The 19,268-nt window shown below is 39.5% G+C and overlaps 1 protein-coding gene across 1 annotated transcript in view; it reads right to left on the bottom strand.

Moving 5' to 3' along the window:
• Positions 1-12,179: 12,179 nt before the first annotated feature.
• shroom4 (shroom family member 4) overlaps positions 12,180-19,268 on the bottom strand; it is a 98,761-nt gene continuing 91,672 nt past the window's right edge. The window contains exons 8-12 of the mRNA XM_086276909.1: positions 18,455-18,584; positions 18,253-18,354; positions 16,465-16,635; positions 16,196-16,338; positions 12,180-15,670 (exon numbers count right to left, since the gene is read on the bottom strand). Coding sequence (XP_086133035.1) covers positions 15,508-15,670; positions 16,196-16,338; positions 16,465-16,635; positions 18,253-18,354; positions 18,455-18,584 — 709 coding nt within the window. The 3' untranslated portion in view covers positions 12,180-15,507. The remainder of the gene's footprint in view (positions 15,671-16,195; positions 16,339-16,464; positions 16,636-18,252; positions 18,355-18,454; positions 18,585-19,268) is intronic.

The raw sequence follows: 19,268 nt of genomic DNA, 5'->3' as shown, positions 1-19,268 counted from the left end.
TAACAATTAGTAACCATTGTATGCATTCAATAAGAAAGAAAGTTCACGAGACCTGGAAAGCATTGGTAACGAGAGCACTTGGGACGTGCAACTACCCCCAAATGGCAAAGGGCTGTAGTCATGGCTTGTGTTGTACAGCTCTCTCCGGGCACGATCAATACGGTTTCTTGAAATGTTTTTTCCAACGTCAACTTTGACCTTGGGTGGTAACAGTGAAGATCAAGGTCAAGAGCTAGGCGGTGACTACCTAGTTTGGCTGCGTACCTAGTTTTGGCTAAGCATTTGGAAGTTTCAACTAGAGCAATAAAGTTTTTAATGCTTTTCACATTCAGTGTGACGTTCACTTTGACCTTAATCCGATTTAAATCAGCTCGAGATGTTATTGGTATTTACCGTCACACAAAATTTGAAAATGATTAAATGATCAATGATTAACCCTGTCATGCATGCATTATGACAACCTCAATTTGAAGTATTTTTATTCATCTTTAGGCATAAAAAAGGAATAAAAATACTTGTGACTGTGAGGTAAGTCTGCAAGAGCTTATCTCCAAACCATAAAGAGCAGAGTAGTTTGGACTTTGTGACTAAGTGAAGTTTGCGATATTAATACTTTTGTTTGTTGTGCCAGTTTTCATTAAAACTGTTCATGTGTGTCTGCTTTGAGTCCTTTGAAAAACAAAATGAACCCAAATTATAGAACAAAGCAGTGTTAAAAGGTGTCTTCTTTCTCTTAAAGTGTGCATAACGAACACAGACAGAATGCTACTAAACACATAACGTCCTTAGAGGAGAAAAGAAAAACTGATGAGGTCAGTTACAGTCTGTTAAGGAGTTGGGTGGAGAATTTGGTTTAAACATTACACAAGATTTTAGTAAATACATGTATCTCTGTTCTCAACAAAAACCACAAAGAGCAACAAGTCTGACTGGATTGTTTGATGAGACCCTGATAACTTGTAGAAGTGGGCGGAGCTGATCATATTATTTAGATAACGATGGCTCTCCAACAGTTTGCGTGCGCTTTCACTGTGGTGATCATTTCCTTATGCAAACGTAAGAAAAATGTTTTATTTTTTTCAGATATTTTCTCATTGCTCAGGTTATATCAGGGGTGGACGAAGTGTGAGATTAATTAGAGGTACAAATGTGACTATTCTAAATGAAATGTTTCACCTGGATACAAGGAAAGAGTCCATTTAGCATTAAAGGCATTCAGAGTCATGTCTATTATTAAAATGTAATCAAACAAAATCAGCCACTGGACTGTTTCCTTTTCACACTTATTTGATATGAACATTTTGTGCTCTATTCAGTCAGTTTCTCTATTTTATAAAGTGCAGATATTTCATGTTCTATCTTTGTTAGTTTTCTTTGTCATGACAGTTATTTTTTTTCGCAATTCAGCAAGAGTAACTGCATATGTCACATCTGATCATCCCTCAAACCTGTATTACAAAGAAACGGCACCAATGAGTTTACTTTAACCATCTTCTCTGTTTTCTTATTTGTCTGTTATCAGTATTGATATGATAAATTGTGCATGTACTGTGATAACAAACATTAAACTAAAGTATAACAGTATTAATTAGTCAGTGAGAAAAATTGTGAGCTCAGAATTATTTTAGAAGTTGCAGTGTAGTGAGATCATTTTGTGAGATTGTTTGAATAAATAATTTCATCTATTCGCTTTCTCACAAATGCACGTGTTTGTCTCGGTTTTTCTTTTCAGGTTGTCGTTCAGAGCAGCCCGGTAAGCAGCCAAAGACATTTTTACTATTCAGGTTCTGTGTTTTTGACTTATTTCTTTCTCTCGGCTGCACAGTAATTGGAAAATATACACAGTAAGCATGTCCTTATTTGGTTATGATGGGTTATTTGGTTATACAGTATAAGATAAGATAAGATAACCTTTATTAGTCCCACACGTGGGAAATTTGTTTTGTCACAGCAGAAAGTGGACAGTGCAAAGTTATACAGCAAAAATTAGAGAACACTGGGATACAATGAGAATAATATACTGTACACAACTGCACAGAATGGAATAAAATATACAACATGATAAAACATAGAATAAAAATGCTATATACAACTGAGTAAAAATACAACTTTGTCAGAAAACAGTATTGCACTTAGTCTTATTGCACATGTGTGGGTTTGATCAGCTGCAAAAGTCTTTGTTGTGGAGTCTGACAGCAGTGGGGAGGAAAGACCTGCGGAGTCTCTCCGTCCCACACCGTGGGCTCCGCAGCCTGCCACTGAAGGAGCTGCTCAGTGCTGTCAGTCTCCTCCATGGGGTGGGAGATGTTGTCCAACAGGGATGACAGCTTAGTCACCATTCTCCTGTCACTCACCACCTCCACAGGGTCCAGAGGGCATCCTAGAACAGAGCTGGCCCTGCGGATTGTTTTAAGTGATAATTCAGTGTGAATTCATCTTTTTGTTTTATCCTAACAACATGGATAAGCCTTATAGAAAGACTTTGTTTCTAGACAGGCGCCCTGAAATGCAAATTGCGTGTTTTACAAGCAGATTTTCATGGGTTAGTTAAGCTGAACTTGCGGCTTCCCAAAACATACCCCAAGGTTTGTGCCTATGACGCCGTGTATCTCGAGAAATGGGGGAGATGGAGTCTTTGAGGATGGGTGGGAACAGGCATAAAGGCTGATAAGAGCCAACAAACTCTTTCCTTGGGGTTAAGCCTGACACCTGCGACCACGTTCGTTAGTTTGTGTATTTGACCGTCTAAATTTCAAATTGTTTAGACAATATACGCATTGACTTTCGATACCATATTTAAAACATAGACGTGCAATACATTATTTAATTTTGTTTGTCAACCGCTGTGTATTTTGGTTTTCAGTGTGAATTTATACAAACAGGAGATACTTTTGTAAATGCAGGATCATATTTTTTAATGATGCTTTTTAGACACTGATCTGAAAGATAAATGTTTGTGTTAGAAGCAGCTTTGCTGGATTTGTTTTTAACTTGATGAAACATGGTGTGAAACCTTTTTCTTGATTCAGTATTTTTACAGGTTTTAACTGCGCTGACTTTCTGTCTTTCTGGAAAATGTAGGCCAACTTGTGAAATGAGAGCGTGAGGAGACAAGTAGTCAGTGGCAGTCTAGTGAATCACAGCTGCAGGATTAGACTATGGAGGTTAGGGCTTACGCGTTGCAGGTTACAGTGTCATGCAAGGAGGGGGTGTCCAAGGGGTTCCGGGTGAGGAGTGTCCAGAGAGGATCCAGAATATACTTTGAGTGAGGGACTTGGCAGGGAGGCAGGCAGGTGTAGTCCGATGATGGAAAGGAAGCAACCAGATGACAGAACCAGCGTCCAGGCGGAGATGTGAGTAGTTTAGCTCAGGAAGTGCGACTGCCAGGTGGGTCGTGAGTTAGCAGAAGATCTGGCAGAGGTCTGTTGTGAATGCTGGTCTTATATGCTCTGCTGATAAAGCTGATTTTTTATGGATCTTAATGTTTAGAGACAATAGCGAGGCACTGACCTGTGTGTTTCTTTAAACTGTAGATGTTTAATTCTAAGGCTACATATGATTTATGAGTCTGCTTGGCATATGCTGTGTATAAAGGCTCTGGAACTTTGCAAAATGACGTAGAGGCGGCTTTCGCGTGATTAATTGATTACAATTTCAGTTTCTGGGATGTTTTCAGTTTTCCCTCCTGTGTCTATGAACAGTACGGTTGGTGCAAGTTTTTTATTTGTGAAACTGAGCGTGGTTGTGGACAATTCCGACTGCATCGTTTGATTTGAGTTTCGTGTTGGATCCCTCTCTTTAATTGTTAATTCTCTGGGAGCAGTGAAGACCAAAACTAGGACTTACAAGTTTTGCCGTGCCCCAGTGGCCAGTGCGAGGTTGTGCCGCAGATCCCAGCTGAGGGTCCAGCCGGCCGGTGGGAAGACCGGTTGATGTCTGGACGTGCGACTTTGGGTAGCAAAGTTGCTACCCGCACAGAGCGTTTTTGACAGTCGGGCGTTGCTTATGCAAAAGAGAAAAGCAACAATACAGCGTGTTTCTCTGCTCCAAGACATCCGCGGTTCTTTCACACGGTAAGCATGTCTGCGCTTCATAAATGTCTGTCTGCCAGCGTTAATTATTCAAACCGTGTTTAAAACGTGATTCATTTGTTTTCCAAAAACATTTTCTCTAAATTTGCAAAGTTACTGATTTAAAAATATATATTTTCAAGTTTTTAGCTGGATATCAAGCATATAGGTCAAATATATCTCAAATATATGATAGAGTTTTGAGCATAGCAAAAAAAATCACAATGGCATAACCATGTTAAATAAAAGATGCCCAAGTGTGCACCAATGCACTCTAATGCATGCCTTTGAACTGTATGTTTTTAAGTGCATGAAGTGTACCTCTACCTCTGTAGCTGAAACCAGTCTGTATCCATAATTTGTGGATCTACTGATTTGTTTTAATGTGGCACCTTTTTTTCCCCACAAACTGCAGACGGTGAAATCCTCTTTATTTGATAAAGTGCCCGTAAACTATTCTTGCTCATACTTACTTTGTTCCCCGGCTACTTCTTTACTATGTCAGTAAACCATTTGAACAAGAAAGTACGGTGGCTGGGAAGTGCAAAGCGCAACAAATTAAAAAACGGCAACAAATTAAAAATCCACAACAAATTAAAAAACGGCAACAAATTAAAAAACGGCAACAAATAAAAAATTCGCAACAAATTAAAAAACCGCAACAAATTAAAAAACCGCAACAAATTAAAAATCCACAACAAATTAAAAATCCACAACAAATTAAAAAACCGCAACAAATTAAAAATCCTTGACGGAAAGGGATTGTCTGAAATACCGGAAGTGGAGAGTGATGTCACGAGAGGGGGCGTGGCCAGAATTTTTGGTTGAGGCGCCATGTTTCTGGGCCGAACAAAGCGCTAGCGAAAGAGGAGCGAAAGTACACGGATAACACCAGTTATGGTTCGTACTTGCTGTGCGGTCGGTTGTAAAGTTAGATCGCACGACCGGCAAGGGAATAAGGTTGAAAATGGTTTATCTTTTCATTCTTTCCCCACCTGGAAGCAACATGAGGCAGCTCATGTATCGGATGTTACCAAAAGAAGGCGTCTAGTCTGGATAGCAGCTGTGAGACCAGCTGATATCCAGTTCGATTCCATCTCCAAATATCTGTTGGTGTGCTCCAGACATTTTCATTCCGGTAAGTTATAGATATGTTCATATCACTCTTTATCGGTCTTTTAAGTCTGACATCACTAGCCGTGTCTTGGCTCAAACTCCCAAGAGCACCTGCAGGTCCATAAATCACACGATCACTGTGGCATCACTGAGTGTTGAAAAACTATCTAAAGTCTTTCATCTGTAATAAAATGATCAGCGTTCTGCTCTACCATGTGTAACAATTGAGTTTATCATCCAGGCATCCATGAAGACGAAATTAGCAGGAAGTTAGCTCGCTAGATTCCATCTAAATACAATATAGCATGTCCTAACTGAGGGATTTTGGAAACAAAGTCAAACGTACAGCTCTGCTATCACTTCCAACATAAATGAAGACAGAAAACTAAACAGCAGTGACGTTTGTAGGGTACTGAAGTTTGGCTAGCTGGTGTAAAACGATGTGCTACGTGACCATTAGCGGCACAGCTATGTTAGCATAATATAAACACTAACTTTTTCCACTTAATAAAAGTTATCGTGAGGATTCTCGGTGGTCAGAAACAAATGTAATCGCATCGCAGGATGCTGTAAACGGACCAAACTCCAGCCAGGAGAACAACTGAGATAATCCATCCACAAGGATGAATAGGATTAGTCATTCATATACTGCTGCATGGGCTGGGCTGTAGCTACATCCTAAGGTTTTAAAAACTGAGCTTTCAAATGATTAGTGGTGATAGAAGCAGTGGGAAGCCAACAGTGATCACTGACTGTTTTTAGGAGTTTTTTGAGATTAAATAGAAGACAATACAAAACATTAAACATGTTAACAACACAAAATCCATATTAAACGCAGACTACTTTAGGCCTGGAAGCAGGATTTGTCACGCCACCACTTAAAGACCAGATAGCCTATTAGTTTTCTTTTCGATGCACTCTGAGGTCATAGCAAATTAGAAAAAAAAAACATCCTAATGAGTGATTTTGCAGAACTACGTGCTATTTATAGACTTGCTAATTATTTGGCATTATTGCAGCAGACCAGCCAATGAAATGGATGAAACATCATGACTGAGTTCCAGCGCTACACAAGGGACCTGCTTCAAACATACCACCATGCCAATACTTCTTCCATGTGAGGGTGAAGAGGTGACCCTTCTGGATAAGATGGTGAAGGTTTGCTGCCGTTTTGATGAACAGTGTGGTAGTAAAACCAGGGGAAAATGAAACTTGCTCCTGTTAAATATTCTTAAGTCTTGTGCTGTATAAATAGCGGTAATTTTTCAGAAGATAAATTGAAGTAATTGATAGTAAATTAAGTAGTGTTAGTAGTGGGTGATATCGTGTAAATGCTGTCATGATTTTGTGTAAACATTTTGTCTTTTATAAACTATAAATGACATGGATTCTACATTGTAACTGATGTGATATTCTATAATAAAAAAGAGGCAAAAATTAGTTTGTTTCTTTATTGAACTTTTGAACAGTGGTACTCAGTCAGTACATATTCAGTAAATGCAAATTATTTACATGGCAGTGCACTTCAGGCATAAATCTAGACCCTTATATAAAACATTATGGGTCATTCCCACAACCCACAGCTTTACTGTGCTCCAGCAAAGTATCCAATAGCAGTGACAACTCCTCCACAGTAGCAGGTGGGATTTTTCTGTTTTGAGGACGGCTCCTTTTACCTTTCAATACGGATGGTCTGTTTATGTTTTGATCCAGAGCAGTTTTTGGGCAGCTGAAGAGGAGAAGTCTATCTTATGGCCAACCTCTGGCTGTATCTTGGTCATATTACCCAGCAAAACCCAGTATGCAGGTTCATCTGTAACAGCCCTTGTGCCACAGATCCGCATTGTTGCTTCTACTTTAAAAAGAAGAACAGCGACATGGCTGCAGGTCTCCACGACTCCGGCCATACAGGTGCAGTGGGCGGCTTCAACCTTCCCTGTGATGCTCACAATGACCCATGGCTGCAATGCTGGTTCATTCAGTCTTTGAGAGTGCAGTACCTGAAACATACAAGTTAAAAGTTAATTTAAAGACAAAGACTAATGAGCCAAGGCCAACATAAATGTGTTTTATCTACTTTCAAATCCATTTATCATAAATGTAACAAAGTGTTTAGAAAGTTAGCACATACATGTAATTTTCCATTTTTTTATGTATCCATCTATAGAACGCTGCATGTTATATTCCAAATCTGCCTGTTCTCTTTCAGAAACCTGACTTCAGAAAATGAAACTAAAGTATGTAATCACTTTATGGAGAAAGCATAAAGTTTGACTTTAGGTGACAATTATGGACACGTAATATGATAAGGAGATTCTGCAGGTCATTAATCAATGTATTATAGTAAAAAATGTATTTTTGTGACACAGGACACAAACACAGAAGCAAGATATGTAATTAGGATTATTTCTAATAAATATGAATAAATAATTGCAATTTCTTTAACCACTGAGAATAACTAAATCCTTCAGAACAATGTCACATCAATGCACTCTACTCACTATGGCTACGTTCACACTACAGGTCTTAATGCTCAATTCCGATTTTTTTGTCTGCTTGTTCACACTACAAATAAAATGTGACAGCAAACACGCTCCTTTGTGAACCCTCAAAGTGGCCCACATATGCAAAAGCAGATGTCACACACAACACGCTCTGTTTAGACCCAGACCAAACAGTATTGTTTGACTGATGCCCCTTAAGTATAAAGATTTGTTTCAGACTTTGCTTTAAATTATTTTGTTATTTACATATGGCCTAATAATTATCCTTATTGCCATTTTAGAGAGGAGCGGTGCTTCAAAGGATATGGAGATTTCTGTCAGAATCTGCAGATTATACAGTATAAGTAAAATGTTCATGTTGTCTTCCCAACAGTTTCACTAACATCTACACGGGATGGACACGAAGCGCCGTTGTTCCTGACCACCGAGAATCCTCACGATAACTTTTATTAAGTGGAAAAAGTTAGTGTTTATATTATGCTAACATAGCTGTGCCGCTAACGGTCACGTAGCACATCGTTTTACACCAGCTAGCCAAACTTCAGTACCCTACAAACGTCACTGCTGTTTAGTTTTCTGTCTTCATTTATGTTGGAAGTGATAGCAGAGCTGTACGTTTGACTTTGTTTCCAAAATCCCTCAGTTAGGACATGCTATATTGTATTTAGATGGAATCTAGCGAGCTAACTTCCTGCTAATTTCGTCTTCATGGATGCCTGGATGATAAACTCAATTGTTACACATGGTAGAGCAGAACGCTGATCATTTTATTACAGATGAAAGACTTTAGATAGTTTTTCAACACTCAGTGATGCCACAGTGATCGTGTGATTTATGGACCTGCAGGTGCTCTTGGGAGTTTGAGCCAAGACACGGCTAGTGATGTCAGACTTAAAAGACCGATAAAGAGTGATATGAACATATCTATAACTTACCGGAATGAAAATGTCTGGAGCACACCAACAGATATTTGGAGATGGAATCGAACTGGATATCAGCTGGTCTCACAGCTGCTATCCAGACTAGACGCCTTCTTTTGGTAACATCCGATACATGAGCTGCCTCATGTTGCTTCCAGGTGGGGAAAGAATGAAAAGATAAACCATTTTCAACCTTATTCCCTTGCCGGTCGTGCGAGCTAACTTTACAACCGACCGCACAGCAAGTACGAACCATAACTGGTGTTATCCGTGTACTTTCGCTCCTCTTTCGCTAGCGCTTTGTTCGGCCCAGAAACATGGCGCCTCAACCAAAAATTCTGGCCACGCCCCCTCTCGTGACATCACTCTCCACTTCCGGTATTTCAGACAATCCCTTTCCGTCAAGGATTTTTAATTTGTTGCGGTTTTTTAATTTGTTGTGGATTTTTAATTTGTGGATTTTTAATTTGTTGCGGTTTTTTAATTTGTTGTGGATTTTTAATTTGTTGTGGTTTTTTAATTTGTTGTGAATTTTTAATTTGTTGTGAATTTTTAATTTGTTGCGAATTTTTAATTTGTTGCGAATTTTTTATTTGTTGCGGTTTTTTAATTTGTTGTGGATTTTTAATTTGTTGCCGTTTTTTAATTTGTTGCCGTTTTTTAATTTGTTGCGCTTTGCACTTCCCAGCCACCGTAAGAAAGGTATCGTAGATTTAAAGGCAAAAAACTGGAATGACTTTTATGCAACTGTACATATTAATTCCAACAAAGAGTGAAAATCCAAAAGCTGCAGCAATCCTTTGTATTAATGGTGTGTGTGTGTGTGTGTGTGTGTGTGTGTGTGTGTGTGTGCGCGCTCACAGAAGGAAGATCATGGCAGGAGCTTTTTTTAAATGCATTTCCAATCAGCTTCTTTTTTTTTTTTTTTTTTACAAGAAGTGTAGTTCATACATTGGAATAAATGTATTCTTTTCGATACTTTATAAACACGAAACTAAAGATTTTCAGTTCATGCACATTGTGAAACAAGAAACTAAATATTTGTGTCACAATGATTTCTATAAAAGCAGGTTGTTTATGGGGATCATGTGACAAATCTATTGTGGTCACAATTAATGATCAATGGTGATTGAAGAGGAAGCTTGAACCCTAACTCTGGACATTTTCATGACAAGTGACAGCGCAGACATCTGCTAACGAGAGAACATGTTTTTTGTTCACCCCAAATTTGACAGAACCCTCAGACATCCAGAGCTAACTAACTAACAATGTGGAGCAATCTCAGTGTATTTAGCAGCTTTTTTTCCCTAAACACAATCAGGTGACTGAGACAAATGCCTGTAGTCATCAACTTTGGTCAATGTGAACGTTGAAGGAGATTTGTTCCATAGACACCTTACACTAGTGTTTCCTACACTTAATCCAACACTGCTGTGTTCTATTTAAACCCAGATTCCTTTTATAGTTTGCAGTGAAATTTCTTAAACCATTGCTTAACGGGCCAGAAGTACAAGTCACTCTTTACTAACACATTGTAGAAAAGTTTACTGCCAGACAACAAAGCTAACAGTCTCACGCGCTCTTTAGATTTTTACCCTTTTTTCACCAGTATCACAACAGATGACTCCCAAAGTACGGCTCAATAAACAAACAAAGACTCTAAAGTCAGAACAGAAAGAGACAGTTGGAAGATTAATGATTGGGTTTTTATGATGCGTGGTAAACGACACCGTCCTCTTCTTCTTCTCTGTGTTGTTGTTGTTCTTGTGTGTGTGTGTGTGTGTGTGTGTGTGTGTGTGCCTTAGAAGTCATATTATACATTAGCCATACTTACAAAAAACATTTTGAATTTCATTTAGAACTGAGATTCTAAGTTGTAAGCATTAATCTCAGCCAGGAGTATGTTTCCCCACTTTCATAACGCTAAGGTGTCAAATCCGTGACCCCTAACAGATGGTTTGTTACACACAGGCGACAAGGGCGAGCCACCCTTAACTTACAAAGCCTCACACACTATAGATTTTTAAAGTTCTTGTGTACAATGCTACACAGTAAGAGACACCGTGTGCTCTGTGACATTATAGACTTCTACTTCTGCTTCCATTGGTTTGCATTTTAAACTCCCAACCTTTCAGGCTGTTATGAATGGCTCATATTTCTAACATTTTGTGATGTAAAAGCGAACCACACTTTTCTAGTCACCGACAAAATGGAAACTTTTAGTTTGAAGCCCTGCATTTCTCTGTACTTGGTAGGGATGGGTATTGATAGAGAAGATTTGAAAGAACAGTGAGATCTTAAGAGATCCAGCCTACGGCTGTATGTATGTATGTAGCGACTAGCAGGTGAGGTAGGACTTCATTTTGATGGGCACATCATCACCAGTGTTGGTCAAGTTACTTGAAAAAAGTAATTAGTAACTGATTACATCTTCAAAAAAGTAATCCAATTAATTTACTGATTACTTATTTTCAAAAGTAATTAGTTACTTAGTTACTTTTCAAAAATTGATTGGGGAGATTAAAATTAATAATATATTTTTATGTGTTTCAGCCACAACTCTACTAAAACCTCAGCCAATAATAGGTAGGCCAACCTTTGGACCTCCTAGTTGTCTGTATGATAGCCGCAGTACGTGCACCACATTTGCACACTATCAGAAAGTGCCCTGGTGGAGTGAGGAGCTGTAAAGAGAAGCAGTTTATATTCTAAAAATGTTTTAAACTTATAATCTTACAACACAAAATTAGTATTATTAAATTAGTAAAATTAGTATCTGCAGTAAAGATCTTTTCATACATTCTATACATTGTACTATAGGCAAAGTTGCCTCAATTTTTATAATTTTTTATTAATATTTTGCACATTTGTACATTTCATGGACTCTTCTATTTTGGAGTGTATTTTTTTATGTATCTGTATTATATTATAAAATACACATTAAAAGTGAATCTCTGTCCAAAAAATGCAGTCAGTTTACTTTTTATTCACTATGAGCATCATCCATTATTCTCCCGCAGTAATTAAGGTTAGGATATGTATTTTTTTTTTATTCCAATCCATTCTTCTTTTGCAGCATTTAAATAACCTTGATCAGATTTGATGGTTTTGTTACAGACTTTCACAAATGTGGGGATTAAATTGTGTTAAAATGTACAAAACAGTGATTTCATGTTTTGTGAAAAGGACTCAGGCACAGAGAGACTGCAGTAGTACAGAGGGCTGGATTTAAATGCAAGTTCATCGGGAAAGTGAAGAAATGGGCAGAATCAGAAAAAGAGCAGAATCTAGATGCATTTCACTGATACGGACCTGAGTGCAGAATCTGTAAAATGACACCCATTTTTATTTTCACTCACTTTCCAGTGAATAGGACAAAAGACCTTAAACCACATGACCTTAGTAGTAGCAAATGCATAAAAATTTGGCTTTTATGAAAGCGCTGAATACAAATACAATTTTTTTCTGTTCAGGAATGCAAGTAATTAACTGCAATTGGACAAAATAATAACAACAACAACAACAACAATAATAATAATAATAATAATAATAATGATGTACTTTAGTTTGTTTGGTCTTTTTTATAAATGGTCATTTTCAGAATTCATTAATAACAATAATTATATTTTAACATTAAGAACATCATTTTAGTTAAATAGCTTGTGTATCTGGTGGATTAACCATTAAACCAATATAAAAAATAATTTTGGGAGTTACCAAAACATTAAACTGGGGCGGTTTTGCTCCTTAAACATACAACTCACGACACTGTACGTTAATATTGTATTTCCTGGCCTCTGCTCCATTCAGCAATTTAGACAGAGCATCAGTATTAATGACACAGAGATCATTTCCCTTCAGGAGATCTCCCCAGATCCCGCAGAGCTGCTGAATGACTCCCCCTCGTCATCAGTCAACCTCCATTTACCCCGAGCCGTATTTCGTCCAACCACATTTGAAGAATGGCCCCACCCCGAGAGGAAAACGCATTTCAGCACCGGACAAGTTGATATAAAGAGAGCTTTTACCCATGAGGGCATAAATCACAGCAGGAGACCCAAAGCTGGTTTAAAATATCATTATTATTATTTATGGTACTTTTTCCTCAGATGAGTGTTTTTGCAGTTATAAAACAGGCCTTTTCAGTAATGCATGTTACAAAAAGAGACAAAAAATGGTTTGTATTAAATCAAAATGACAGATGGAAACATGAACAGAAGAATTATTCTCTTTCTCAGGTCCAATAAGCAACTTTCTGTCCCTCTCCTTTCAAATCAGTACATTTCCAGTCAATTTATAGAGCAGGAATACATTTAATATGTACAAAACATGGGAGTAACACAGTTTTAAGTTTAACTGGACATCTTAAGAAAATGAAATGATAATGGAATAAAATGTAGGTTTGTTCTTTGTTTCAGTTGATCAATAATTAAATGATCAAACAGATTGGACCAAAGCGTTTCAGAGCCGTTTCATTTCCCTTCAGCATCACTTTCCTTAGAAATCTTTGGAATGGGGTTTGCTCTTCTAGTTTTGAATTTGTATTTATTCAGACAGGCAGGTCTGGACTCCTTTCTGAGGTTTAGGCCAGCGGAAAAAGCTTGGAATTGGATTTTGGCAACAAATCCCAAATTACAAGACAGAAGTTGTTTTAAAGTTTAATGGAGGGTTGTAACAATAAACAATTAACTAGAAGTTCTTCTCTCTTTCAGGAAAGCTGAATTCTCTCCATTTTGTCAACAAAAACCACAAAATTCAGTTTTAAAACGGGCTGTATCTGCTCTCTAGATAAAATGTAGATGAGAAAACTGATACTACATATATCAATCTACTTCCAAGAGCGTGTTAGCTTAGCTTATCTTAGCAGAAAGACTTGAAACAAGGGAACACTGCATTTTGTTTGTTTAATGTGTACAAACTGCACTTTAAAGCTCAATATTTAACACATTGTATCTAGGTTGGTTATTTATGGTTTATTTTGTGTTTTTTGTGGTTAACCTAAAAGTTATAACAAAACCAAAACAAGCTAAAACAATTACGTTAAGTAGCTAGGTCTTTACACTTTTGTTCCAGTATCAATTGTGATACTTACCTTATGTTTTTATAATAATTGGTGTTTAACGTTTACTTTATGACTCAGTGATTAGATTGGTTTTGTTTAATTTGAGCTGAACTTTAAAACAAGGCTAAAATAAACAACTTAAAACAATTAGCCGCTAAATCCTAAATACCAAGATGCTAGCTCCATTAGCATCAAGAGGTAGAGCTTTAAAACACTGCAGTTTTCACACTTTCAATCCTTTGTTTATGGATCAATAAACAAAATACAATGTGTTAATTATTTAATTTTGCTGGCAGAAAGAGTCGGGCTTGTCATCAATGCTAAACTAAGCTAACTGGCTGCTAGATGTAACCTTATATATACTGAAAGGGTTTGACAGGGTTTGAATCTTCTTATCAAAAATAGCCAAAATTTATACAACATTTGGGACTCGAATACAAATTTTAGGGCAAAAATGGTGGACTTAAAAACATTTTTAAAACTTTACAGTTGCTTGAACAAGCTTATTGGACAGAAAGAATGAAAAAGGATACACAAAGTTTAGTTTAACACAAACCAAACACTGGATTCATCCACTGCCAAAATATACAGTAAACTTCAACTCCTTCCGGTCTTCTTTCTCATCTTTTACAACCTATTCCAGTCATTTCAAATATCAAAACCGCTATATACATTATAAACACGCATCTTCTGTACATAACGGTCACTCCGTGGCAGAACAAGTCAGTGAAGTGTCAAACTCCACACAGTAACACATGTTTACAGCCACAGACATTACAGTAAAAAGAATATAAAGTGATATGACAATATGATGCTTAGATAAAACAGTACATGTGTTGCTGAAGGCTGTAGAAATGACATGTTTAGCTGTTAATAATCCTGCAAATGGCATTTCACAATATTGGCTTTAGTGTGGTTAAGTTAAGCACCAAAAAAATCCTTTAATTCTCTGAACCAGGAGATTTAAATACATTAAAAACAACAACAACAAAGTGAGCAGCGTCTTAGTGACACATTCAACAAGCAAAAATGTCTTTGGCAGCGTGGCGCGATACTGGTTAGAGGACAATAAATGTTACAGTACGTGGTTCATAACGTGAAGCAGAGGGTACAACATTTTCTCACGTGTTCGTTCGGTCCACGAGAAGCCGCTCACTATGAATCTTCACCAGCTGTTTCACTCACAGATCGCCCCCCATTTCCAACACTGAGCATGCTCTGTGCTCTCAGATCGCATATCCTGGAGATTAATTGTTGATATGTTTTGGTATATCTTTAGATTTATCCATCCACTGCAGTCTGTAGTTAATGATAATAACAGTTTTTTTTTCCCCCGTCTTTTTTCATTTTGACACCTTGGACTCGTGCCTCTCTCCTGGTCTCTGTTGTTGAGAGACCTCCATTCCTTCTCACCTACTTAGAGCCTTGCAGGGTGCTGATTCAGCTGTTTGTGTTGGACCTGAATTCTCTGCGTACAGGTCTGCTAATCCTTAAAAAAGTAGTTCGAGGTGCTAAATGTGAAGCTACATGAAGACTTCAGAAATCTGTGAGGCAGTCAGTTTTAGACAAGGAGACGATTTCGCTATCTGCAGATGGAGCCAGCCCAGTTATTTCCAAGTTAATCAGCTCCTAGCAATGGTTTCATACTTGGTCTCAAAACAAGTGATGCAGTTTTCCTTCAAAATAAGAGCGGAGGTTCACGATGAAAATTGATCAGGATGGCATCCTTTTCTCAGACAGATGAAATCGTAATCACCAAATCTCCTTTTCTTCATATCCAAGTAAAGTCTACAAAAAAACCCTTCCTTCTTCTCCGCTTTCAAGCTTTGTTGTTCCTAATATTGTCCATATCCCATCGACATGCCCATGCCCATTCCCAGCCCCAGCCCCAGTCCCAGGCTCTCCCTCAGCCCCCTCAGCTGCTCTTCTCCCAGTCGGATCTTGTCCTCCAGCTGCCGCTGCTCCACCAGCAAGGCGGCCTTCATCTTCACAAAGTGGCTGCCGAAGGGAAAAACACAAAAAACCCACAGTGAATATTATTAAGATGTTTGGGGTAGAATGTTGAGCTTTGATACTTTGATTTATGGAGTTAACATGCTTTAGTGTCTGTCACATGCTGCCCTTCAACACAAGAAAATGTATTGAGCTCAGCTTATATTTAGTGAAGCAGTCAGATTCCCATGGTTTGCACGAGCTCAGGTGCATGCTCAGAGACAACCCCACTGAAAACCCAGGTCATAACACACATTATGCACATGACCCAGACTTTTTAGAGATATCTGGCTTCCTGGCTTCCCTTGGCGACCTGGATACGGTCTGGCGTGATACTTTAGACCATCTCCACTGGATTTTCAAAGGTCCAGAGAGAACTCACCAGATGCTGCAGGATCTGTGACACTTTCCAGTCTCTAGATGAACCCATTCCAGAGCTCCTGACTACACTCTTACAAAGAAAAGTGAGCTCTCACCAGAACTCTCCACCGGTGGGTTTGTTTATGTTGCCACACTGGGCATATATCCCACCTGTAGTCTCTGTGCTGCTCTGGAGAGAGGCAGCGGGCCAGCACACGGCTCACAGCCTGCTCTCTGCGGTCTACGTGGTCCTTCAGGTCCTGAGCCTCGGACAGCTGCCTCATGAGCTGACGCTTTTTCTCCAGCAGGGGGAGCTGCAGTGCAGAGAGCGAGGGAGAGGGAGAATAGAGGTATTTTAAAAACAAAGCCCGATGCACTACAAGTCCACTCTGTCTACATCTGCTCTTGTCCTCGTTTCTCTCCACCCTCATCACCCTCACCCTCTCGTGGTGCTCCGTATCAGGGTCCAGTGTGTCCAGCGTGGTCTCCACCCTTAGCAGCCTCCCGGACAGCGACAGCAGCAAGCTCACCACCTTGTCCAGATCGCCGATGAACATGCGGAACTTGTCCACCTCGTTGGGCTTGCACACGGAGACCACCATGCTCTCCACCTGAGAGCAAACAGGAAGAGCAGATTTACTGTAAGTCAGTGACGTGATGGACAGAGCTGATGAAACACAGAGCTGATGCAGTGGATGTGAAACCTTACCCAGCATCAACACGCTTCTTCATTCTGCATCCATAAGATGCTATTAAAAAAATAACTGCCACGAACTTTTCAAATAAACCTGTCTGGTTTTTGTAGCCTCCTATTGGTTAGAAAATCCAACACAATGTGCTAATTTAAGTGAAGAAAAAAACCTAGCAGGCTGAACACTATTAGCTTTAAAGGTCCCCACACTCTTACACTCATATTTGCACTGTTCATTCGTGTTTCTTAAACACTTCCTTAAATGTCTTCTCCTTTAGGGTTTGTCACAGTGGCTCATTTGCCTCCATCAAACCCTATCCTTACCATCCTCCTCTGTCACACCAACCACCTGCACGTCCTCCTTCACTATCCATAAACATTCTCTGTGGCCTTCCTCTTTTCTTAGTATTTAAACTCTACCTCCACTCCCTGCATGCTTACCTATCCACCTGCCTCCGTCTCATTCACACACATGGATTCTGTCTTGCTTCCACTGACTTTTATTCCCCTCCTCTCCAAAGCATACCTCCTCCACTCCAGGATCTCTCCCACCTGTTCACGACTCTCACTACCGATCACAGCGTCGTCTGCAAACATCACAGTCCACAGAGACTCCTGCTTGTCCTCATCAGTCAATAGAAAAAGGGGCTCAGAGCCGATCACTATTATAATCCCAGTCTGTGTGATCGTTGTGTTGGTGTTGTTCCTGGATCATCATAATATGTGTCCAGGATCAACACTGCATCTGACCAATCACACTGTTATGATGTCACAGAAAACAAAAATGCTGATGACGTACACTTAGGAGGAGAGGCTGTCCGGGTCAGGCTCAGGGCGGGGGTTAGGATGCAGTTGTGGTTAAGGATATAGTTTGGTTAACCTTAACCCCTATCACTACAATGTGATTGGTCACTTGCAATGGTGAACCTGGACCAGAATTAGTTTTTTTTTTGTTTTGTTTTTTTATCAGGAACGACACCAACATGAGGATATCAGATCGTGCATATCATCCCACCCCCACCTTGAACCCATCTGTCACTCCTATCGCACACCTCCTCGCTGTCCTCATACATGCACCTCCCTCACATACTTCTCTGCCCCTCCTGACTTCCTCATGCAGGACCACAGCTCCTCTCGCTATCATATACTTCTCCATCAACACAAGAAAGCAAACATCACATCTGTAGTACTCTTGAAGCCAGTGAAGGCAAACTGCCGCTCACTGATGAGCACCTCCCTTCTTAACCAAGCTTCAACAGCTCTTTCATCAGCTTCGTCTCTGTGCAGTTACTGCAGCGCTACACATCACACTTCTTCTTAGCACATTAGATCTCTTGTGTTTAACCACACAAGAGCGTTTAACCACTCTTGTGTGTTTAACCACACAAAACCATCTAAAACAAAGCAATAAACAGCTTTGCTTTAAAAAGAAAAAGGTACTTTTCTTTTAATCTGATTGAACAAGAAAAATACAACATGTTAATAAGTGTGTTGTTCTGTGCTGACATAATGACCAGGTGAATGAGTTCGTCCTTACCTCCTCTCCCAGCTGTGCATTGGCTCTGATGTCCTCCTGCAGTCCTCTCTGAGCCTCCCTCAGCACTCCCAGCTTCTTCCGGAGGCTCTCCATCAGCTGTTTCTACACAACAGAGGAAGAACTTAAAGCCCAATAACCAGGAGCGGTCCTCTCCCTTTATCTCCACCACACCCGTTCTTCAAACAGCAGTCGCATGAATTACCTTGTAGGTCAGCTCGTCATCCTTGTCGCGCTCTCTGTTATCTGTGAAGTCCTTCATCTGCGACAGGATCTGAGCCTTGGCCGTTGATGTGCTGTAATAGGACGAACAGCTGGAGCTAGCTCCTGACCGCCTGTGGAGAAGGCACCGGCAGGGGAGTTTATGTTATTCCCACAGTGATAAAAGACAAAAAGAGGTGCAAAACAGACAAAGCTGTAAAAACACGGAGATTACAGGTGCATGTAAAAGAAGTGCAATTAATTACGTGGGTTTAATGAGGCAAGACATTAATGAGCGGCATCTCGGCACAACTCGGCTCCAAAACTGTGAAACATGAAGCCAAATGAGAGGACAGTGAAGTTTGTTTTGTTTTTTCAACACTGTGTAATGCTTAGGGGAGTTCTTTTTCAACATAATGGGTTGAAATATTAAAAATAAATCCATGACTTAGAATTTCACAATTACTTTAACTACGTTTTTGGGTAACTTGACCCGCTTCCACCTATACGGCTTTGTCTGGACTACAGGTAAGCTAAAATAAAAGTTTTCAGTGTTAAGTCAAAGAACTTGTCAGGGTCCAATCCAGGCCTTTGGAAAGGATCGTACGATGTTGAAATTAAAGATAAGAAGGGTACTGTGTCCGTTCACAGAGATAACAACCTGCTCCTAAACACATTCGTAACAAAAGGTGCTGTCTTTAATTATCAGTGGGAAGTATGTGGAGGCGAGTCACAAACGTCCGGTTTCTGGGAGTTTACATCAAGGAGGATCTGATCCCAGAAAGCACAGCAGAGACTTTACTTCCCGAGTGTCCTCA

Source organism: Aulonocara sp. 'chitande type north' Nkhata Bay, linkage group LG3, assembly GCF_057382095.1.
Source record: "Aulonocara sp. 'chitande type north' Nkhata Bay isolate Kocher_YH1m ecotype deep benthic linkage group LG3, A_spYH_male_GT1.1, whole genome shotgun sequence".
Taxonomy (NCBI): Eukaryota; Metazoa; Chordata; class Actinopteri; order Cichliformes; family Cichlidae; genus Aulonocara; species Aulonocara sp. 'chitande type north' Nkhata Bay.
The sequence above is the reverse complement of the archived record's forward strand: the minus strand, read 5'-3'. Positions and strand labels throughout refer to the sequence as shown.